Source organism: Pseudorasbora parva, chromosome 21, assembly GCF_024679245.1.
Source record: "Pseudorasbora parva isolate DD20220531a chromosome 21, ASM2467924v1, whole genome shotgun sequence".
NCBI classification, from domain to species: Eukaryota; Metazoa; Chordata; class Actinopteri; order Cypriniformes; family Gobionidae; genus Pseudorasbora; species Pseudorasbora parva.
The window spans coordinates 4177436-4201928 of NC_090192.1; the positions used below are offsets into that span (position 1 = coordinate 4177436).

The 24493-nt window shown below is 38.3% G+C and overlaps 1 protein-coding gene across 1 annotated transcript in view; it reads left to right on the top strand.

Moving 5' to 3' along the window:
* Positions 1-3070: 3070 nt before the first annotated feature.
* The window catches only part of LOC137055533 (dynein axonemal heavy chain 9-like), a 70290-nt gene continuing 48867 nt past the window's right edge, over positions 3071-24493 (top strand). The window contains exons 1-23 of the mRNA XM_067429346.1: positions 3071-3435; positions 6588-6784; positions 6880-7020; positions 7110-7240; positions 10331-10542; positions 11545-11778; positions 11943-12110; positions 12195-12311; positions 12797-12941; positions 13027-13141; positions 13243-13311; positions 16637-16763; positions 16853-17108; positions 17926-18167; positions 18290-18425; positions 18537-18733; positions 19334-19758; positions 19871-20093; positions 21032-21198; positions 21500-22370; positions 22856-22986; positions 23906-24032; positions 24303-24455. Coding sequence (XP_067285447.1) covers positions 3079-3435; positions 6588-6784; positions 6880-7020; positions 7110-7240; positions 10331-10542; positions 11545-11778; positions 11943-12110; positions 12195-12311; positions 12797-12941; positions 13027-13141; positions 13243-13311; positions 16637-16763; positions 16853-17108; positions 17926-18167; positions 18290-18425; positions 18537-18733; positions 19334-19758; positions 19871-20093; positions 21032-21198; positions 21500-22370; positions 22856-22986; positions 23906-24032; positions 24303-24455 — 4941 coding nt within the window. The 5' untranslated portion in view covers positions 3071-3078. The remainder of the gene's footprint in view (positions 3436-6587; positions 6785-6879; positions 7021-7109; positions 7241-10330; positions 10543-11544; positions 11779-11942; positions 12111-12194; positions 12312-12796; positions 12942-13026; positions 13142-13242; positions 13312-16636; positions 16764-16852; positions 17109-17925; positions 18168-18289; positions 18426-18536; positions 18734-19333; positions 19759-19870; positions 20094-21031; positions 21199-21499; positions 22371-22855; positions 22987-23905; positions 24033-24302; positions 24456-24493) is intronic.

Genomic DNA, 24493 nt, shown 5'->3' on the forward strand with positions numbered 1-24493 from the left:
TAGTATGAAATAATTACATTTGAAATACATTTTGGTATAAGTTTATTTTTTTAAATAACATTTAAAAGGTTGTCATACAGTATATTTACAATTTGTAAAAAGCAAAATATTATATACAAACAAATATTTGTTTAAAATGGTCATACATTTCTTCAAATCTTCACTAATCATGAGTTCATGTTGAAGTTGAAAGACATTTTAATGGCATCTAGCGTGAATTGCAATCACCCAGCGCTCACCCCTCTCTTTTGAAGCATTCGAAGCGCATAAAGAAGGTACGGGGGCCAACTTAGGACAAAATGTCGCCTGAGACAGCGGAGAGTAGCAAGCGCTAAGTAGGTCCCTTTAGGGCTACTGTAGAAACATGACTACACAAAATGGCGATTTCACTGTGTAAGTACCTTACAGTCTATGGTTAGTACACTGCTGCTGTGGTTCATTCATTCATTCATTAATTCATTCATTCATTCATTCATTCATTCATTCATTTAAATAAGGATATACAAAAACATAGATAAACTTTAACATTTATCTGATGCATGCATCATAGTGTTTTTAGCTAAAGCTAATTCACAACACTGTAGATAGAAATGGCTCATTCTAAGGTAATAAAAACATAATAGTGCATTATGTAATGTCTTTATACACCACTGAAAACATAGTTATGTATATTATATGGCATTTATGTCAATAGATCCTCATAAATCAACTACTATACTCTAAACCTATCTGACAGGATTCGTATGCATTCATGGAAGAATACATTTAAGGGTAAACTAAATCAATCAGTCTCCTTGAGAATATATAAGTAGGCTACTCTGACTTTGAATTAAACATGTAATTTAATACTTTCACAATTTAAGCCTTGAGTTCTGATGTAGAACCCGGAAGCACTACACAGTTTACAATGTAAACAGCGTTGGAGAATGATCTTGAAGAGAAGAGATTGTTGAATAAAGTTATTATTTATATTTAATTGTACTCTTATGAACTAATCTAACTCAAATGTTCTGGGGAAATGTTTTGAGATAAAAACTGAAAGTTGTCAGAATCTTAGTGGTGGTGATCTTTAGCTTTATACTTCTGGTGATTGTATTTAAAGTGGTGGTTCCGTGGTTTTTTTCTAGGCTTGGTTGTGTTTATGGGTCACAGTATAACAGGTCTTAATACCTTTTTTTACTCTTTTATAACCACCGCATTTTTTTTATCTTTGACTTTTATTCCACACCATTGTCTCCACTGTCCTTCGAACGGCTCGTTTACTTCCTGCTTCTATGAAGCCCATCCCTCCAAAAAACGCAATGGTCTTAGATTGGTTAGATGGCCAAATGTAGTTTCATGTATTTTTATTGGCTGAAGTGCCAAGCACAGGTTGCCGGAAATGCCACGTCTGGAGTGACTAGCAAGGGTTTATGATGTCACCAACCCAGCAAGAAGCTCGTTGTAGTCCAAACCGGCCGTTTTTGTAGGCCCGTTTGCATTGAACTTTCAGCGCTGTAACTTTGCCGATACTGTTTATGATCAAGCAGCAACATTACACACTAACTAAAGTTAAAAAAGAGAAATTGCATGCAACCACCCCTTTAAGCTTCAAAATTCATAAAAGATGTGTTCAGTGATAACTATCTTGATGGACAAAACGTGTAAATATCATAAACTTGTTGATCATCAGGCCGGGGACACAATGCAAGCATGCTGTGAGCGTCTCGGCTGCATGGTGTGTCCGTTTTTATTTTGGCTCCCAAGTTAACGGGTTGGAGCTTGCACACTGTCTGCGTCACACGTGCGGAAAAACGCGTGCATGCTTGAAATAGAAGAGATAAAAAATAAAAAAACAACATAATTATCGATTTTGAAATATTAAACCTATCAATACAGAACAAAATATTCTGTAGCCTATTTTGTTGTCAATACCATAGATATGTATGGTCAATAGGCTACTGCCGACGTTGCCTTTGCTGTATCAATAAGCAATATATTTATATTTAACATGAAGTATAGGGCTTCCCTGTACATCAATAGCAGCAGCAGTGCCGCATCAGACACGCTTCTGGTGTGCAAAGACAGAGAAAATGCCACGCAGCCCCACGACTGACATGCAACAGAAACGCCACGCTCATGCCAGTTTGCAGTTTTGCTTGCAGTGTGTCTCAGGTGTCAGAGTTTTTTTTTTTTGTTTTTTTTTGCAATAATCCAAAAGCCTATTGGAAAATCCTATTGGGTTTTTCTTGAGGGAACCAGTGTTGCCGGTTGGCCTACAAAGTGACGTCACACCTGCCACTCTATTGTTCCTTTGCAGAATTTTTTTGGCATGAAGGTCTCAGGTGTGATCCCATTTTTTATTTTATAAATGTCATCACTATCTTTGATAAATTTGTAATTGTTGAGGGTATTTTTTGCATTTATTTACCTTTAAAAGTACCATATTTCTATGTAAAATATGCTTATTTTTTATAAATGTATTTCTTTTTTAATATTAATTCCAGTAAGTTCAGACAACCAAAACCTCAAAATTTGGCATACTTTGGTGACCTCTGGTGACATATGTTGGTATAAAATAGCAAATATATAAATAGCCACTTTATGACAGTATGAGAGAGAGAGAGAGAGAGAGAGAGAGAGAGAGAGAGAGAGAGAGAGAGAGAGAGAGAGAGAGAGAGAGAGAGAGAGAGAGACATTGTGTTTGCGACATTGACTGTTTAGAATTGATCTGCATTGTGTTGGATTTATTGATTTTTATTGGACAAATAAAACAATTGCTGAATTCATCTGAGTTGTTTCTTATCAAAGAAATGGTCAAACCAGTAACGTTACGCAGAAATAATCAGTTCACGTCTCATTTATTTGTATTTATTTTTTATTATTTAACCAGTAGAATAATTTTCAGGGTAATTCAGAATAATTCATGTTGTACTAAAAAATAAATAAATCTTATTTGTTTATATTTAAATTAATAAACTGACGGTTTATCTCAGTCATAGCAACAGCAGGCTGGACCATGTAAACACTGGGTTGCTATGGAGACAGCTGTTTAAAGCAGAGCCTGTCAGTCCGATCAGTTACAAACTTTTCGGCACAATGGCTGCGAACGAGCTGCCAAAAGTTGATAAAAGATTTGACTTCTTGGAAAATTGCGTGTTGAAAACATTTAATCTGAAATCTGACGTCTGGCAAAAATGCATTGCCATAGAAGAGCAACGACAAGTCATTCAGGACTTTTTAGATAAAGCTGACCACCCGACTCTTGTCGTGTCGCTCGGTTCCTCCGGGCAGCTGTTCCCTGCTCTCGAATTTTCGGGAAAAGGGAAGAACAGATCGGTTTATTTTGTTAAGCGGCGAAAAACCGCACTGAAGGTCGAAACAATTAAAACGAATGTAAATTGGGGGAGTTCGTCCCATTCACCTTTGGAGCAGTGTTCGGTGACTTTAAAACAGGTGAGTCGAGTTCGTGATACCCGTTTGGTGAACGAATTATTCTTTTGAACCGGTTCTTTTTAAATTAATAATTTAATCAAATCGTAAAGCCGTTTGTCAATTATATATAAATACATTTATAAATGCAACTAATGAGAGCATTTGTAGCTATCAGATACCGTGTTTGACAGAACTGCAAAGCTATTAACTACTAATGTTAAGATCGATGTCATTTAGCAACGAATGATTCATTTGAGTCGGTTCTTATTAAAGAATCGGTCAAACCAGGATCCTTCAGAGCTTATATTTAACTACAACCGACTGAAACCAAATTAGCAAACGCATTTCACAAATACGCTATTTTATTGTTCTGTTGTCTATTGTTTATGTTTTAAATCACATAACTTTAACCAATTCTAAACAAATGCCTATTTGTCATTAGCCACATAGATATTGAATGTTGCTGCAAGATTTCAATTTCTAGTGGAAGAAAGTGTAACTAACTTGATGGTATAATAGCATTCAGTGAGTTTAAATTGCAACAACAGATGCTCTTCTCTTCCACAGTTCATCTAAAGTTAGGATATCTTTGCCATGATGTGGCTGTATCAGTATGTGCACATTAGATTGTGATTTGTTTGGGGGGCAAGTTAGTGCTTCCAGATTCACTTTTTCTGCAATGTTGTTTTGTTTTGAACTTCTCTGCCCTTATAGATTTATACCCAAGTCACAGAGTCAATAATTTGATTTCACAATGATCTCACCATGAGCTCCCAGGATACTCATACTGTGGTCACAATGTGAGGTCACAGTGACCAAAAATTGTAACCTCACGGCGCTCTCACTGTTTGCTCATACTGTGAGCTCACCATCTGAGACCACTGTGATATCATTGCATTCACTTTGTTCTAAAATGTCTCTATTGGTCTGTTATATCACAAACATGTAGAAGTTAGCATCTTTTATTTCCATCAACAAAGTGCTTCCTTATTTTGTATTCTTTTCACTCCGGTGGTGGCATTTGACACATATTTGTATTTGACGGATGCATTCAGATTCTGGTGTTGTTTTTGTAAATCCACATTGTTTTAAATTGTTTGTTGGTTAAATGAACATTTCATTGTATCATTATGCAAACATTATGGGAATGTTACTTTTGATTGTTCTCAGAAAGTTCTGAAACAAGTAGTAACATAAAAATTAAAAAAAAAATAAACCTAAAATGTTTCAGGATGCTTTATGAGCGATGTCTAAATAATGTTTTTGTGCTAACATTTTGAGATAATATTATTAATGTACATTCAATTCTACTGCTTCTGTTACACTTTTGCGGGAACCAATCACAGACTGGCTTTTCCACCTGGCGCGCTATTGGCGGGTCTAACACGATTACAGATACCCTGCGTCCTAATTCGCATACTATCCATACTAAATAGTACTCGAAAATAAAGTTAGTATGTCCCAAATCGTAGTATGTTGAAAAGAGTATTCCAAAGATTCCCGGATGGTTTACTATTTCTGGTCAGAATTCGAAGTGCGAAGTGCCCATAACCCATTGCAAGTTAGACAAGGATTCGATTAGAACTACAAACGTGGATAAAAAGTGTTAAAAAGCTACAGACATGACGGATGTGCGAGTCCGACGGTTAAGTAGAGAGGTTTAGATAAAGGGGTTTAAGTGACCAACAATCAGTATTTAACCTGACAAAAAGATATTTATTCAGTGTTGTCCACATTATATTTCACCTGCAGCAATGACACGTTTGGCCTTTAACTTTTTAATGTATCATTATATTTAAATTGCAAACACATGAGAAGAGTCTCTGCATTAAAGACACACACATGGCAGATCAACGAGCGGCTACATTTCTCTCCTATACGGTAGGAGATTAAACTGAATGTGGAGGATTTGAACTGTGACGAATCTGACGATGATTGACAGGGCAGTTAAACGGTTATGGGATGCACGTAACTAAGCGACAGAGTCTGTTAAAGATGATGAAGTAGCATGTCCCAAAACTTGCATATTTTTCTGCTACACGCTCAAAAGTATGTACTTTTTCTTCACAAAAAGAGTATATACATTTAGGGCGTAGTATAAGTAGGTGAATTGGGATGCAGCAATAATGTAGAGAAACGATGGGTCATTGCCTGTTGATCACACCTCTTGTGGCCTGATTGGTTGAAGGAATATCCAATTGTGTACAAAGTTATTCAAATAATGCCAGTTGATTACGCCCCTTGTGCAGTTGAAAATACAGAGCAGACTCCCCAGACCAATGTTCAGTTTTATTCTGAGCTTGGTCTGGTGATAGCCAGAAAAAATTCAATGGATATTTCACCCCAAAAAAATCTAATTACCCCATCATTTACTCACCCTCAAGCCATCCTACATGTATATGACGTTCTTCTTTCAGATCAATTCCATCAGTGTTATATTAAAAAAAAATGAAGGGATGCTTTTTTTGTAAGAAAAATATCTGTATTTAAAAAATATCTAGCTTCACGTCTCTTGCTGTTCAAATGCCTTTTCCATAAATTGAAAACAGATGGCGGTCTGGCAGAAGCTGGATCTTTTACTTTATAATGTGTTAAATAACAATATTTTTCATAAGTGGAAGGATGCACTTTTTTGGGCTTCGAAATGTGGGCTCCCATTCACTGCCATTATAATGTTTGGATTAGCCAGGGCATTTTTTAATATAACTGATTGTATTTGTCTGAAAGAAGAATGTCATATACACCTAGGATGGCTTGAGGATGAGTAAATCGTGGCATACTTTTCATTTTGAGGTGAACTATCTTTTTAAGAAAACTGCATCCAAACTGAAGTGAACCATTGTTCATGACTTACATATATAACACACAAAACATCAAAATTGTTTCCAGGCAATAGTTCAGCCGTTCACCTGTGAGAAGACAATAGCAGGAGCAGTTCGATCAATGTAAACACAGGGTTACTGTGGAGACAATAGGTTAATGGTAATTACAGTCAGTCCGGTCAGTTAACAGCAAGATGCGTGTCGTTCCTAACAGTGGCCTTTAGCCCTGACTATTTTCACAATATGGATGGACCTCTTCTACCTTATTGTTTGATTTTATACTTGGCACCACAAACATTGTCACAGCATAAGATGCCATTGTCGTATCTAATTTTATTCTCTTTATTTTAGGTTGCTGAAGCGATTCTGTCCAATCCAAGGAACCACCTTAGCATTCCTCATGATGTTTCTCAGGACTTCATGCAACATTTCCACGTTCTTAAAAACGACATGCTTGTCATAGCTGCAAAAGCCAAAGGGAAAACTTACCTTCCTTTGCCACCAGAATTGGAGCAGCTTGAGCAAGTTTCTCATGAAGGAGATAAAAGGTGACTTCTTAAAATGATGGGATTTTAATAAACATGCTTTTTTTTGTCTGAGATATTTAATTTACATTTTCGTTGGTATGCTTGATCATGGATAGAAGGCTCATTTATTCAATGGAGACGTTTGTGATCGATTGGACTAATCAAGTCTATAATGTCCTGAAGAAGGACTCGTCAGAGTTGTTACTTGAGGGCAAAAACCCCACTCCACATGCAGAGCTGAGCTTTTGGAAGAACAGGTTAGTGTGACACACTGTACTGGGAGTTCATTCACTCTGATGTTGCCTGGAAGATCAACCTTGTTTGTCCTCTTTATGTTGTGTTGCAGGCTTGCTGATCTTAAGGGGATACACAGCCAGCTCCAGGCTCCTACAGTGGCCACATTGGCTGAGCTTTTGAATGAAATAGAGAGCAGTTATTATCCTGCTTTTGCAAAAATGCGTCAGGATGTTGCGAAAGGTATGGTGCTGTTCACGAAAAGAAATAAAATAATGAATTATTAATTAAACGTGCTGCATTAAAAGAGTCCTATAATGCCTTTTTTCACAAGATGTATTATAAGTCTTAGTGTCCCTAGAATGTGTAATGTGAAATTTCAGCTCAAAATGCCCCACATATAATTTATTATAGGATATTTTGAGCCCCTATTTGGATGCAGTGTTGGGTAAGTTACTCTAAAAAAGTTACTAAATTACATCTTCAATAGTGTAATTAGATTATTGTACAAATTACTCTCTCCAAAAAGTATTTAATATTTAATACTAATTACATTTTAATTTTTTTCTAAATCCTATATCAACCTCGAGTTAAGCAATTTAAGGTTAGACATGAAACGGCTCTTTTAATTCATTTAAATACATAATATAAAACTACATAAATTACTCTTATTAACTGACCAAAGTATTACAAATGTGAGAAGGATACATGAAAACATGCATTGTAAAGTTAGACTTTAAATGTTGATGTTAAGTCACCTATTGAATTATGTATAATTATATTTAGTATTTAGTTCAATTACATCAGAAGCAACTGTAATTAAATTACAGAAAAAATAAGAGTAATCCCTTGCTTTACTTTTTCAAGGGAAAAGTAATTCAATTACAGTAACGAATTACTTAGTAACTAATTACAACCAACACTAGGTGCGTTTACATGGAGCACTGTAATCGGTTTAAAAGTCAAATCCGAATGAAAATGCTCCGTATATACAGCTGATTCGGAATAAAAATGCCCAAACCGAATGAAATTGTAATCGGTTTGAGAGGGGTGGGAAAAACCTTTCCATGAACCGATCTAACGAAAAATGTCACCATTTAAACGACCTGACCTGATTACTTTTCAGTGTGCGTCCTTATGTGATGTGATACACGGCGCGCAGCGTCACCACTGACCGCGAGCCGCGCTCATGCTGAAGAGAGGAAAGTTCCTTTTTCTGAGGGGTAACGTTAAACTTTTTATTAAGTTATATATACGTTATGAAGATAGTGTTGGCATAATGACACAGACATAGCCTGGCTACACCCTCATCTTGACAGCGTTTGTCCCAGGCACTTTTTACTTCAACTGCACCTGACAAAATAATTAATTTTTTCTGAGATGATTACACTTTACAATAAATAAATGGCTTTTATAAAGCCGTATAAGTCCTGGTGGTCGTTGAGAGTTGCTATGGCATCCGTGAACACATTCAGCTGCTGGAGAGGACAGAGTCGACATTTCTGAAGTGGCAGACAAACTGCTCTGTGATGATTGTGATTGAAAGTCAGCACATGTAAACCCCAGATCGGTTTAGATAACGTCTCATGTAAACAGTCCACTAAATCTTTCAATCGGAATTATTTTAATCGGAATCACAAAAAAGTGTGCATGTAAGCGTGACTACTGTTTGGGTGGCAGCAAAAATACACCGTTTTTGTGTGTGTCTCTAAATGTAAATGAGCCGCTGCTCCCAGCCTCCTTTACACCTGGGATAACAACAGCTGGAGTGTAGAGAACCTCACACAGTGAGCAGAATTTACCAACTTCATTTTCAGAACATGTAAGTACCGCATGTTATATTTGGTGAATGGATGCAAGCCTTTGTGAATGTGCTGGTTAGGATGCTATACAGTGGCTAAAGTTACCATTGTATTCACAGAGATCAGAGCTATGTCATTAGTTTTATTTTTAAGAAGTAGTCAAAGTGCACTTTTGAATTTTTTGGGCGGTGAGCATTTTCGGGTTAAAAATAACAAGTTGTCTGTGTCTCTGTAAATACAGTAAAAGACAAGGGTAGCTTTAGCCACATTAGCACATTCAGAAAGATGATTTGCAAACACACATTGTAAAGTGCGGTTCTTGCATGTTCTGAAGTTGGATCACGAATCCACAAATTATTACAACCAACAATTTTTCTGTCAAAAACAAAACAGTTTTATTAACTGTTCTAGTGAGGGTATAAACATGGCGGCCTGTTAACAGAAATAACAGCGTTTTTGACGATATGGCAGTAACACTACTAGAATAACATTGCCTCACCGCCCTTTGTTGCGTGTTCCCGGGGGCGTGGTTTATGTGAATTTTAGTGTAAGTGATGTCACCAACGCAGGAAGAAGCTTGTTGTAGACCCTACGAGCCGTTTGTTGTAGTCCTTAAAAAGCGATTTATTTAAAAGAAAATATATCCCTTTCCCTCTATTGTAGTCTTGAGTTTTCTTCCGGGAACAAATACAAAGCAATGTAGTTCATAAAGCCCACCACGTTGTGTTGATGTTAGTTCAAGTGTTTGTTGTTTAAATAAGTTTGGTTTTAGTTAGTTATTTAATGCTATAAAAACAGGGGTGCAACGTCATAATTGACAGCTGCTCTGAGTGAAGTCGTCACTGAGGCACTAACGAACATTTTTTGGGAACTTAGAATTTTGAACTTTAACTTTAATCTCTACATTTCCATAACTGTTTATTTCAAAAAAAGTTTGTTAATTAGGCTGGAGTTTTGGCGGCAACTTGATATCACAAGCCCACTTTACGCTCACTACTGCGCGGTCTCGAGACCCAAGATATCAGTGCCGCATTTGCACATTGGCGGCTTCACTTATGCCAACAGAATAAGCATTTTTTTACAGTCTATGCTTGAAACTGGCAGTTATGGTAAGTGATGGGAAATTCCCAAACACACTCAGAGCTCTTAAACCAATCACAACACACTGGTCCAGCTGACCAATCAGAGCACATTGTGCTTTTTCAGAACTAGGTGCTTCATAGAGACAGGAACTAAACAGAAAGTTATTGACATATTGACAGACTGGGAAGAGACGAGCCGCAACAATGGAGAATATGGGGAAAATAATGAACATTCAAGCATGAAAATTTGTTCTAGTAGAGCCCAAATACAACATCAAAAAAAGGCATAATAGGGCCTCTTTATTTGTATGAAAGCTTTAAATCTTCTTTGAATCTGTCCCTACCCAAAAGCACCGGGACACAGATTTTACACCCCTTGCAGCACTTTATGTATTTCTTGTTTTATTAAGCTTTGAATCTGCATTTTATTTTGTATTGTGTTTATTAAGCTCTAAATGAGGCGAAGGATATCAAAGTCTACCTAAAGCCGATGGAGAGAATTTTAGAAGATCTAGAGAACACAGACTTCAGTGAGGTGAAAAGAAAGATCGCTCCTCTCATGCACACAGTGTGTCTGATTTGGGCAAACTCCAAATTCTACAACAGACCGGCCCGAGTCATAGTGCTTTTACAGGAGATCTGCAACCTTCTTATCCAGCAGGTATTCTCATGAAATAATGCTTTATTAAAAGGTACAAAAGCTGTCGATGGGGCAGTACCGTTGCAAATGGTACACCTTTGTACCTTATTTACCCCTATAAAGGGTGCATATTAAACCATAAATAAACACATAAATGTACCTAAATGATAAATGTACCTTTTGAAAGGGTTCTGTAGCAGTGACAGCTTTTGTGCTTTTTCTGAGAGTGTATAAGAATTAAATGTTATTGTTGTCAATTGTTTATGTGTTGGTGGAATTTCTGAAATTCTGTATTTATTCAATACTCATATTCCATTTTATTTTATTTTTTATTCAATTGATAATTCTTAAAGGGTACATACTGGCATCAAGTTGTTATGGTGTCATTTCTGAAACTTAAAGGAACACGCCAACCTTTTTGGGACTTAAGCTCGTTCGCGGTATCCCCCAGAGTCAGATAAGTCTATACATGTATGGACTTCTCCAACTCTGGGGGATACGATGAATAAGCTAAAGTCCCAAAAAGCCACCGTGTTCCTTTAATAGCATGAAAAAAAGAGTGAAACATACTTCAGAATTTCTCCTTTGGAAAGGAAAGTCATACAGGTTTGGGGAAGAATTATTCTTTTGCATTTTTCTTTTCCATTCCTAATGATCTTGTTTAGCCATGAGATAAAGCTTTACTGGTAACACTTAACACTAAGGTTCATTTGTTAACATTAGTTAACTAGAACACACTACGAAAAATATTTCCAAAGCATTTATTAATCTTAATTCATTTCAATTTCAACATTTACCAACATTATTAAAATTAAGAGTTGTATCTGTTAAGATTTTTATGCAACATCTGTCAGTTGGATAAAACACTTTGACTACTAGTCTTTCAAGTTTTTTCTTTTAGACAAGTCAGTTATTTAAAATCGTAGATCAGTCTTATTTAAACAAAAACAAAAAAGGCAAAAATAAGTTAGGTCATTGTTAAGTAATTTTAGTTAGTGCATTATTTAATGTGTTGTTTATCAGGCCCGAGTTTTTCTGAACCCTGACGACATCCTGAAAGGTGACGTGCTGGAAAGCCTTCAGCGACTGCAGATTGCTGTGGACGTGCTCACACACTTCAGGAGCGCATACGAGGACAGAAGGGCCAATCTCAGTCAATACCAGAAGAATGATAACGTGGTTAAGCCATGGGATTTCTCCCCCCTCATGGTGTTTGTTGGCCTGGATCACTTTATGAAGAGACTGAGAAAAATCGAAGTAAGCAGAGATATTTCTTTATGTACTTTTGTGTTCACATATTGGCATAGAGTATATTTGGGCCCTAAACCGGAAACTATACAGGCATTCCGGATAACTACACTATATGAAATTATGTAAAAACAAAAACATAATTCCAAACATAATTCATTACTTTTGTCTAGACTCTCCTGCTGACTGTAGTTGACATGAATAAGCTGGAGAAGGTTGAGTTTGGGGGGACAAAAGGGAAATCTCTCAGCAATCAAGTCCAGTGCTTGCGTGAATCCTTCTTGGAGGAATACAGAAAATTCTCAGAGAAGCCGTATGACTCTCTTGATCTTAGTAATGTGGTAAGTGGGAACTTCAACAACAACAAGCAACAAAATTACAGATGACAGGGTGACATTTCTCGATTAAAGGGTGCTTGTTTGTAGGAGTTTGAAGCAGATTTAGTAGAGTTCCAGCTCATGGTGGATCGTATCGACCAGCAATTGGGTGGAATCTGTGGCCATGCTTTTGATGGCGCTTCTGGATTGGAGGAAGCATTCAAGGTGGGCAATACTTTCTGTTAGTGTGAAAATACAATAATGTTGCATGTCACAATAAAAAAGTGTTTTTTGGTGTCAAGCTGCACACTTGCTCCTGACTTGGGACATTATACATTCAGTTTCAGTGCTTTTTATGTCTTTAATGAGTTATAGATACTGGTTTATAATTAAGTCCAATCAGGAACTCAGCCTGAATTTTAAGACTGAAATTCAAACTGATAAATGCAATAAAAACAAAGCTCAGTTTGAACCCTGCAGAAGAAGAAAACATACTTTTGCGTCTTTTTTATGGTAGAATATTCCACTCTGGAACATATTTCATTACTGGCATATTTGATTTTGCAGTTGATAGTGCAATGAACCATAATATTAAAAAGTATGTCTTTGGAAGTAGTTGGTGGAAAGCGTTTATGTTTAGTGTTTTTGTTCTCTCAACTTTTTTCAATATAAAGAACACAACCCACTTTCATAGATTCTCTGCTTGGCAGGTTTTGGACATGTTTGGCAGACTGTTGGAACGACCCCTGATTGCAGTCGTTGTTCAGACTAGATATCCCAGGCTGATCAAAATGTTTGATGAGGAACTGGAATGTTGCAAGAAGGTCTTCAAAAAGCAGACAGGGGAAACCCAGGGTTCGGTCTTATCTTCATTATCGACAAGTAACATGACTGGGGTGTTTAATAAATTTACATTTTTAAATGTTTATTGGTCTTTCAGGTTACTCTCTTATCTTCAAGAACATGCCTATGGTTGCTGGAGGATTGAGATTTGTCCAGCAATTGCAGGACCGCATACAGATCCCTTACAACAACTTCAGATTCATCAACCACCCGTAAATATCTTATGCTCTGTGTTTGTTGAGAAGGCTTGGTTGGGAATCACTCAACAGTTAGTTTTCTTCATTTAACAACTACATTATTTTTGCTATGATAGGTGTCTGGAGACTGTGGATGGAAAGGAGGTGGTCCAGAAATACAATGAGCTGATGCAGCAATTCAAACGGTCAGTTTATATTATAAACACAAGGAAACCCAGGGCTAAATATAGAGGGAATGCATGTGATGTCACCGTCAGCTGAAGCGACTGTGGTTATGCACTGCTGAGTGGCAAAAAGACTGAGAGGCAGCATTGGTTTACAGCGTGAATGCAGCAAAAACACACAAAACCAGGCCCGGCGCCAGAGGCAGGGGTAGGGGTAGGCTTGTCCACGGACCCCATGGACATCGCTGTTCCTGACTTGATAATAGCGTTTAGTCTTGAGTCTCACTTAAACCACTGCCACCTATTGCTGCTTCTGCTTTTAGAGGGAAAACCTGCCCATATCTGCTTGTCTATGATCTGTAGTCCTCTGTCAGAATTCGTAATACTAGCATATTATTAGGAAAAAGGAGCTAGCAAAATGTCCAGTGTGTATCTGTATTTGCACTCGTCAAATTATTAAATTTCCAACGTGTTTTCGCTTCGGTGAGTAATGTAGCCAGGCGCTGTGTTCAGTTAACACACGCATCAATCCTCTGTAAGTGCAGACATTGTGAAAATAAGAGATCAATTGTATACCAGCTTTACTGATTAATTTAGCGGAACTTTGTGAGATTGCTTTTATTGAATAAGTGACAGCTTTTAGTGATTATAAAGTATATTACCACATAGACACTTCAATACTCAGACCTATCCACATATACATTCGGGATTTATTCGAAAAATGTGATGAATGACAGTTATAAACATTCATGTCGAAATCAGGCTCCTAAAAAACGATTCCTGGCTGCATGTCATTATCCATGGATCACTGAATCTTTGGTAAGTTGTAAGAACCACTATATCGAGCCCAGCCTTTAGTTTAAACTGATAATCGTTTGCTCTACTCAACCATGTTCAACCTCGCTTATCTCGTTACCAATCCTTTTAAGGCCCCATGCCATGAAATTTTCATGACATTTTTGAGTTTTTTAAAGATAAGTTCCCCTAGCCTGAATATTGTCCCCAAGTGGCTAGAAAGTTTGATCGGTGTAAACCGAGTTCTGGCTGTCTTTCTCTGCCTTCGAGAAAATGAGAGCCCAGATGAGCTTTTCTTGCATTTTCCTGTTATGACGTCATACCAGGAACGGTTACCTTTCTTTCCTCCGCCAAGAGAATTTGGCATGCTCATGCCAGTAGTATATTTGTTTTTATAGAGAGAGAGAGAATGGCAGTTGCTCAGGATGTACAAATAAAAAAAACATAAGTCTTTTTTCAGTTCCTTCATCTGAACACTTTATAATGTTCGGCTCGGTCAATCAAACGTTTATCTGCAGCACACACTTGTCCAAACTGCCGTTATAATGAATGACGCCGTTATGCTCAAAAGAAGCTCTTACTGTATTCATATTGATGTCGTGTTTGCTGTTAGTTTTGATCAAAGCATTTTATGAGAGAAATAGCATTGCAATGACAAGATCACTGCATTCACGCGATCACAGCCTGCCTGTGTACTCAATGCTCAAAGGAGGAAGAAGACCGGGTCGGCGTGACTGGGACTCGTGTTTATTCAGAACTGTCAGATACAAACTAAATAAACTCGGGCTCACAGCAACAGCTCTTAACAACTCAGCAGAATATAACTTTCTTTATCGTCTCTCTGGTCCACGAGTGCTCATTCTTGCTCTCTTTGTCTGACAGCAGGGTTGCCAGGTTTTCGCAACAAAACCAGCCCAATGGCCAATCAAAAATAGCCCAAAAGTAGCCCAATGGCCAATCCAACTAGCCCAATACCAAAAAAATCAATATAAAGCACTCCAATACACATTTTATGGTAGTGTTATGCACTACACACCATTTATACTAAAAGATAATTGTATAAGTATAAGTAAGTAACTGTATAAGTAATTGTAAACAGTCTATTTTCATAAATAAAATCATCTTACCTTAAGATTGACAGCTGATGAACGTAATGATGAGCTGATGAGCTTAAAAACGTAATGGATGCGGGCGGGAAAATGCAGAATTACAACTCCAGTGGAAGAGAACCACAAACTTGTGAAATTCATTTCAAATTAAAAATAATGTAAAATAAACATTGCAAGATATTCCTCATTAAAGGGGGGGTGAAATGCTGTTTCATGCATACTGAGCTTTTTACACTGTTAAAGACTTGGAAATACACTGTTAAAGACTTGTCATACACAGAAGAATTTTCAGAAAATTCTTCTGTGTATGACATTTATTTTTTAAATTATTCTTTACCAGCAACAACCCTGGAGAGCACGCATTCGGTTACCATGGAAACGAAAACAGCCGGTGCGCGCCGCAGAACACACACACACACACACACACACACACACACACACACACACACACACATTAGCGGACAAGCCCAGCAGTGCCACCGTACCTCACAAAGTGTGCGCTTATCAGCACAGTTATGCTGATACGATATTGCTTTTGTCATCATCCTAGAATCCTTGTTATCATTGGTGGAATATGAATTGGCTAAAGTAAAATATTTATTTCAACAGAACCATTTCAGCTAAAAATAACTGATGCAATTAGTTAAACCTTTAACCCGCGGAATAAAAAATCAACCCGCGGCAAGTGGTTAAAAGTAGCCCAATTCCGCGGGAAAACCGCGGACTTGGCAACACTGGCTGACAGTGCTTGCATGCAGACCTCTCTAAACCACTCCCCCTCCGCCACAAACGGTAAACTAATACTCATTTCAAATGCAAAGATGTCAGCCAATCACAACAGTGGCCGTTTTCACTGAAGTCTCACTGCAGACACGCCCCTTGAAACAGAGCATTCAAGACAGAGGGCTAATATCAAAAAAGAAATATGGTTTTATTTCTAAATTATGACATTTTATGATGTAAAAATCATACTAACAATATAAGTACACCTCAGGAAACATAAAATAATACAAAAATCCACGCCATGGGACCTTTAAATAAATATAGCTCAGCAACATTAACTAATAATTTACTCAGCCTAAGATAGAAGACAATAGAAGATGTTTGAGAGAATTTCCGAGCTGCTCTTTTCCAGACAGCAAAGGTGGTGATTTATACTGTCAAGCTCCAACAAGGAAAACAATCCATCATTGAAGTGGTCTATATACAGCCTATATACAGATTATTTGAAAATAGGAGCTTAATTCCTGATTTGTTTATTTAAAACATTGCACACAAGTTGCATGGATTACTCATACTTTTAAGAAGCTTCTTTGTCTTTTGTGCATCTTAGCGGAATAAAGCAGCACCATCCATGTTTGATGTATGAAGAGCAAATATTTATTTAAAATCATGTCAGTAATACATGTCAGTAATTGTCTTGCTACCTTTGTTTTCACCAGATATTCCTCTAAACTATATGACAACTGGACTGGCTCTGTGGCTGAGGTGTCACAGTTTAATCTCAAAAAGCCACTGATATCCCGAAAGCTTGACACAAGACTCATCTCTGTCAACTTCAACCCACAGGTCTCTTTACACACTCTTGTACAGTATGTTAATATTGTTATCCATGGGCCAGTTCCAGTATTGAATGTGACTCTTATCTTGTCCTGTAGCTGGTGTCGGTGCTGCGGGAGGTGAAGTACCTGGAAGCCGGACAGGCTGAAGTCATACCAGATATGGCTGCTGACATTTATTCTAACAGGGAGTTGCTGTGCCAGTATGTGGCCAATCTGGACCTCACCACCAACCGGTACAACAAAGTAATGAGCACTGTGTTAGAGGTAGAGATGCCACTGATCCAGAGCCAGCTGACAGATATCGATGTCAAGCTCAAAGAAGCTGAGGAGAACCTCTGCTGGACGAGCCAAGGTAGAGCTATTAAATGGACACTAATATATATATTGAGAACTACTATATCCGTGTAAATCTGCATCTGAGTTTCCTGTGTAAACATCAGCTTCCTTCCATCGAAAACGCAACACAGGACACTTATTTCAGTGATATCTGTCAGGTTGTAGGAACATTTTCCATAAAATATTTCAGAAAAATCTATTTTTTGTTGTTCACAGAACTTATTACCTCAAAAATAAAGCCTGTGTTTAAAGGAAGATATTTGGAAGAATGTTTGTAACCAAGCAGATCTCGGCAGTCATTGAATACCGTAGTATTTTTCCCACTATGGTAGTCAATGCCTGCTGAGATCTGCTTGGTTACAAACATTTTTCCAAATTTCTCTTACTTTAAACACAGGCTTTATTTTTGAGAGTATAAAAAAATAAGAATACTTAATATAATAAACCTAAATTTTCGTAATAAAATCACAAATTGATAAAAGTTGTTTGATGAAATGAAAGTTCTGTCATCATTTAGTCACCCACATGTTGTTCCAAACCTGTATGAAACATACAGGGTGACTAAATGATGACAGAATTTAAAATTTTGGGTGAACTATACCTTTAAGTCTTGTTTTTTAAGTGTGCATTTCTTAAGGCAATAGTCATGTTCCAAACCCATCTGATTTAGTTTTTCACAAAAGCAGAATGTTCATGCTGCTCTTTACACTCAGTGCAAGGGAACACACTAAAACATTACCTTTGCAAATATTGTCAGGTTCGGAATGACAGGATAATCCACTCTTTTCATTTATAATGCTCCAACCAAAAGGTTTTCCTTTCTAACCTGTTAGGAATTTGGGAATACATCCAGCACGTACGTGAAATGGTATATGACTTGGAGCAATGCCTACAGAGGACTAAGGACAATGTTATGGAGATCCAGACTATCATGAAGAACTGGACTACCCCAATCTTTGAAAGGAAGGAGGGAAAGAAAGACACTCTCTTAAACCTGGATGATAAGACCGAGCATCTGGAGAGAATTTATGGCCATATCCGTGCCTCAGGAGCCAGGATCCATCTGTTACTGAAAGTAAGCGATGACAAAAGCGAGTGGGAATCCTATCATATAACAACTGACTAAATGACGCCTGTTAAAGGAGCAATTCACCGTAAAAATTCTGTTGAGTGTATCTTGGTTTTATTTTGTTCCAGGACAATATGTCACTTTTCAAAGCAGACCCGTCGTCTGCACATTGGAGGATTTATGTAGAATACGTGGATGAAATGCTCATTGATGGTTTCTTTGATGCTATTGAGAGCTCCCTCAAGTTCTTCATTGAAAACACAAGTAAGCTGTCTCATTTTTTTAAGCCTCACTAAAAGTAAAAGTCGTTTGTTCCTACCATTGCAGATTGATTACTCTGCACTAAAACAATTTCACACTAATCCCCTGAATCAGACCAGGAGGCTGGATTATTCCCGCTCTTCGAGGCCCAGCTATGTCTGCAGGCTCCTGAGATCATATTTCGTCCATCTTTGGAGTTTGATGCTTCAGGTGGCTTTTCCGATCTGGTGGAGAGTCTCGTCAATGATGTCTTTAGGATCTCCACGCTTGTGCCACGATTATCTGAGCACATTGGTTTCCCACACTATCAGGTACTGATGCACAGATCACTTTATCTGAGTTTAGCAGTGATAATCCCTTGAACAAAGACAAAGTTCCTTTATCGTCTTCTTTTAAGTCATTGTGAAAGGTGTCTAATCCACTTTACTTAAAGAGTCTACGTTGTCAGCTACGTTGTCTTATTCTCATCTAACAAAATGTGTTAAAAAGTGTTTTGTTAATGTTACCATTAAGTTATGAAAATGCTCTTTCTGAATGTTCTCTAAATGTTCAAACTGTCGCATTTTAAAACGTTTTTTATTGGACATTAAGGGAAGATTCCACTTTATCATTCTTCAAATATTACGGCAATGCTACTTTTAAATGTTCTCTGAATGTTCTGAAACAAGAACCTCCAACTTAAACATTTCAGACAAATGTTTCCATGAACAATGTATAAATGAATGTTTCTGTGCTAATGTTTTGAGAAAATTATTAAAGAACAGACTACATTTTGGGTTACATTTTGATAAGATTATGAAAAACATTTTTTTTTAAAAATCTGACTCGTTCACAATGACACCAAAATCTTTGTTTTCATGTTAATTAGAATCAGATACATACAGATTGACATAGTTGTCTTGTTCCTTCAGGCTGATATGGAGGACATGATGGATTTGATGGCAATGAGGGATCTTCTGATGGTCCGTGTGAAGAAAATACAGACAAGGGGCCTTGAGTACCGTAACACCCTCGAACACTATGCCTATCTCTACGTGGATGACCGAAAGGAGTTCATGCAGCAGTTCTTGCTTTATGGTCACATTCTCACAAGTGAAGAGATCGAGGCCCACGGAGAACACGAGGTCCCAGAAAACCCTCCTACTCTGGAACATTTCCGCAAGCAGGTGGACTCGTACGAACGCTTGTACGAGGAAGTGCGGCAATTGGAACCAATCCATGTGTTTGAGGGTTGGATGAGGGTTGATGCACGTCCCTTTAAAAGTGCCCTGCTCAACGTCATTAAAAGGTGGAGCTTGATGTTCAAACAGCATCTTATTGATCATGTAATGAACAGGTAAAAGAACAGAGTAGCTAATTCCATGACAAATATTCTAATCAAAGCCAATTGAAGGTGCAAAATGCTCTGCCTGATACTTTTTTTTATCTATGTGTCATGTGATTTTTAGTCTGTCTGACCTGGAAGAGTTCATTAAAGTGAGTGAGACTGGTTTTCGTAAGAAGGTGGAGGAGGGAGACTATGACGGTCTGAAGGAGATTATGGGTTACCTGATGGCGGTAAAAGAACGGCAGAGCACTACGGATGAGATGTTCGAGCCATTGCAGCACACCATTGATCTGCTGAAGACATATGAACAGGAACTCCCAGATGTAGTTTACAAGCAACTAGAGGTAGGTGTATCCATAAAATATTGATGGTTCGGCCTTTGAGAGGAGATTTTACTGAACACTGATAGATAAAGCCATTAAATTGCATAAGATGGGCTTAGACTACAGGATTTTCCCCCCTCCTGACACTCTGAGAATAAATCACGTAAGGCGTTGGTCGGTTCCAATGTTCGGCCCAGATAATCTAGTAATGTGAGGTGTTTCCAAAACAACCATATGGACAAAGAGAAGAGCTGAGGAGAAATCGCCTTGGTTTTAAACACACTGGGTGCATGTAGAAATCTGCTAGCTAAACATTACCTGTTGAGACATCAGTGACGATCTGCAACATACATATTTACATCCGCTTCCCCATGAGATCACATGAGGATCTCCTCTGGACATGAAAATATTAATAAGTAAAGTAAAGACACAATAATTAAAGTAAAATTAGACAGAATTACAAGAGTAGCAGGTAAAATTATAGGATGTAAGCAAAAGTGTATCAAATTGCTGTTCAGAGAAAAGTTGTGACTACATATAACAAGAGACAAAACACACCCATTCACATTTGAATCAAGTTTTTGAATTATTACCATCACGTCATCGTTACAGAGCAATTAAAGCTAAAACTTTTGTACCAAATACAATAAGACTTTTCAATAAGAGGTGGGAAATGTGATTATTTTAAAGCTTTGATGTTGTGGATGTTGTGTATTGTTAATTGTTTTAGTGATTGTATGGCGAGACCAAAGACCAATTTTCAGCTAAGGCTGAAAAATAAAGTGCCACAACAATAATATTTTGTATTTGTATATGGAATGTTTGAGATTTGAGAGAAAATAGTCTGTAAAGATTCTCCTTATGTGCGTGATGCAACCAGATTTCATAATCATTTAGGATTTAAAAACTCCTGTAGTCTAAACCATTGCTCTATCAATTTGTCTGGGTTTAATGGACAGGTGCTGCCAGAGAAGTGGAACAACATTAAAAAGCAGGCTATGATGGTGAAGCAGCAAGTTGCCCCACTGCAGGCTAGCGAGGTGACTGGCTTGCGCAGGAAATGCGCCTGGTTCGATGTGGAGCAACACAACTTCAGGCAGGAGTTCCGCAAGAATAACTTCTTCAGGTGCAGTACATGTATATGAAGAGTCTCTAAAAATGTGCCATTGCTTTTGTGGATAACAGTAATCATGGCTTAAAAAACATTTGCCTCATCAAGCCAGCTGGTTTAAAAGCAGCTTCACGGGAATAAACCGAAAAATAACTAAATCGGTGATGCAAACATGATCAAATATGAGACAAATTATACTGTAAACCAGCTCTAAAGAAGATAACTGTGTTGTTATTCAGCTGAAGTCAGTTCAGTGTTGATTCAGTTCAATAAATCTGTTCATCAATTCATCAATCTCGTCTCCATTTGTTTTCAGTTTTAACTGTGCAAATCCACATGAGATGCTGGACACAGCACACAAACAAATTCAGGAGATGGAGACTATGATGGCTGGGCTTATCGAGTCGGCTAGTCTCTTTGAAGTCAGCATACCAGACTATAAACAGCTGAAGCAGTGCCACAAAGAGCTGCCCATTCTAAAGGAACTGTGGGATGTCATCTTGGTGGTCCAGGCCTGTTTGGACGACTGGCAGATGACGCCCTGGAGACAGATCAACGTGGATGACTTGGAGATGGAGTGCAAGCGTTTCTCCAAAGACCTCCGTGCGCTGGACAAAGAGGCTCGGTCGTGGGACGCCTTCAGTGGGCTTGACAGTACAGTGAAGAACACTCTGATCTCGCTGAGAGCCGTCGCCGAGCTCCAGAACCCAGCCATCCGACCGCGCCACTGGAATCAGCTGATGAATGCCACCGGCGTGCATTTCACCATGGACAAAGACACCACGCTGGCGGACCTGCTTCGCCTCAACTTGCACCATTTTGAGGATGACGTGAGGGGCATCGTCGACCAGGCGGTGAAGGAGATGGGCATGGAGAAGGTGCTCAGCGAGCTGGACGCCACCTGGAGCAGTATGGCGTTTGATTTTGAGCCTCATCCACGCACAGAGATTCCTCTGTTGAAGTCCAGTGAAGAACTAATTGAAACACTGGAGGACAACCAAGTGCAGCTGCAGAACCTCATGACATCAAAGTACATCTCGTTCTTCTTGGAGGAAGTTTCGACGTGGCAGCGAAAGCTCTCGGTGACTGACTCTGTGATCGCCATCTGGTTTGAAGTGCAGAGGACTTGGTCTCACCTGGAGAGCATCTTTATCGGATCGGATGACATTCGCTCTCAGCTACCAGAGGTTGGTTTTGCTGATGTGTTTCTAGTATTATTCGTTCTTGAGTGAAAACTTATTTTGCCCTTGAATAGTCACCCAACACGCATGTAAAGTCAGACAGAATAGTAAAATGTTTAAAGGGGTGATGAATTGAGAAATCAACTTTCCCTTGAGCTTTTGATATATACTGTAAAAGGTCATGGTAATATAAGAATATCCTGTAAGTTTCAGAGCTGAAAACTTGATTTTTAGTCAAAGAAAAGCTTTTATAGATACCAGGCCCAGAAAACAGACATCTGAGATGCTTTAATGGAGAACTGACAGTCAACTGCGAGCAGCCTATTGTCCTGCCCTCTGGCACTCTATTCATAGATCTATATGAGAGACGAAAATATCCATCCTATGCTTTTGTCTGAAAACATTTGGGTAATGTTCTTCAGGATGTTTTTTTGAGGTTTTTCTGGCAAACGAAGTTGTCTGGACTCATTCTCTCATGAATGTCTCCACAGGATTCCAAACGCTTTCAAGGTATCGATACTGATTTTAAAGAGCTGACACACGATGCCAGAAAAACACCGATCGTTGTGGAGTCCACCAATAAACCTGGGCTCTACAACAAACTAGAGGACATGCAGAGCAGGTTTGCAGCTGGTTTCTACATTTATGTGTCTGTCTGATTACCTTAACTTCCTCTTCTCAAGTCGGAGGATTAGTTCACTCCAAACTTTTGTCACCCTCATGTTGTTTCAGCTGCTCATATTCTTTTCTTTCCTACTTAAAAAAAAAAAGATCACTTGTGACTTGTCACTTGTCAGTTTTCCTTAAGGATGAATTCATGCCCGTTCATACCAAGGAGTCAAGGACCATACCTATAACTATAAAGTTTTAATAATCATTATAATTCTGTTGAAATGGTGGAATTCATAATTATAACGATAAAGACACAGTGGAACCATATTTTTGGAATCACTTTCTGAGCGTTATTTTTTTTTCTTCCAGCTGATGAACAATAGAAACACTGACTGCCAATCCAAATCAATCCTGCTTTAAAGAGCTTGAGCATTTAAAGCGACAGATGGCAAAACTGTGGCTTATAATAAACAGAACATTGTAATAAACAGGTGTAGTTATTTGTATTGTTCCTTGGTGTACTATAGACACTAATATAGTTAAAGTTATCGTTATTGTTCTTGGTCTGGATGTCTCTTTAAACTGTCAAGCATCAAAGACCAATAAAGCATCATGAATCTACCATAAAGTTGTTCTTTAGGTTTGTACTCCATATTCCACTTCTTCTGAAGCTATACAATAAGTTTGTCTTTATTCACTGACAATTCTTGTTGGCTCTCACAAATTTAATTCAAACTCATGATCAATTGAAATTGGCACATTTGGACACTTTCTTGATGGTACTTGTGACTGACTGTGGAAACTATTCCTTTAAGAAACCTAATCGAGGAAACCCTCATCTCGGAAAGCACACAGTGTCCCATGATGCTTTGCGTTGATGATCGTCTCTCAAATTGAGAAAGTGAAAGTTATTGCACCTGTTCTTGTAGATTGTCTCTTTGTGAAAAAGCCCTGGCTGAGTATCTGGACACCAAACGCTTGGCCTTTCCACGCTTCTACTTCATCTCCTCAGCTGACCTGCTAGACATCCTGTCCAGTGGCACTGATCCACACCAGGTACATCACAGTGGACATACATACAGCTGTCCATAGCAATTTCTTTTAACATTTTACTTATGTTTTTGTGCTTAAAAGTTTCAGCATTAAATATATATGGTTTGCTTATGGCTAAGCTGCAGTGCAGCAATGGCATTTATTTACCTTTTGCACACACTAGATGGCAGTGTTGATTGCTGCTTCCCCAAATGTTTCTATATGTCAAATAAGGACAAACTTTGACCGAAATAGCAGCTGTGCGGTTGTGAAGCCTAGTGTTTTCTCCCTCAGGTTCAGAAACATCTGTCAAAGTTGTTTGACAATATGGCGAAGTTGAAGTTTGAAATTGACGGAGACGGCAAACCCACCAAGACGGGGCTGGGCATGTTCAGTAAGGAGGAGGAGTACGTTCCCTTCTGTCAGCCCTGCGACTGCACTGGGCAGGTACAAACAGCCTTTATTTGCACACATTACCCACAATG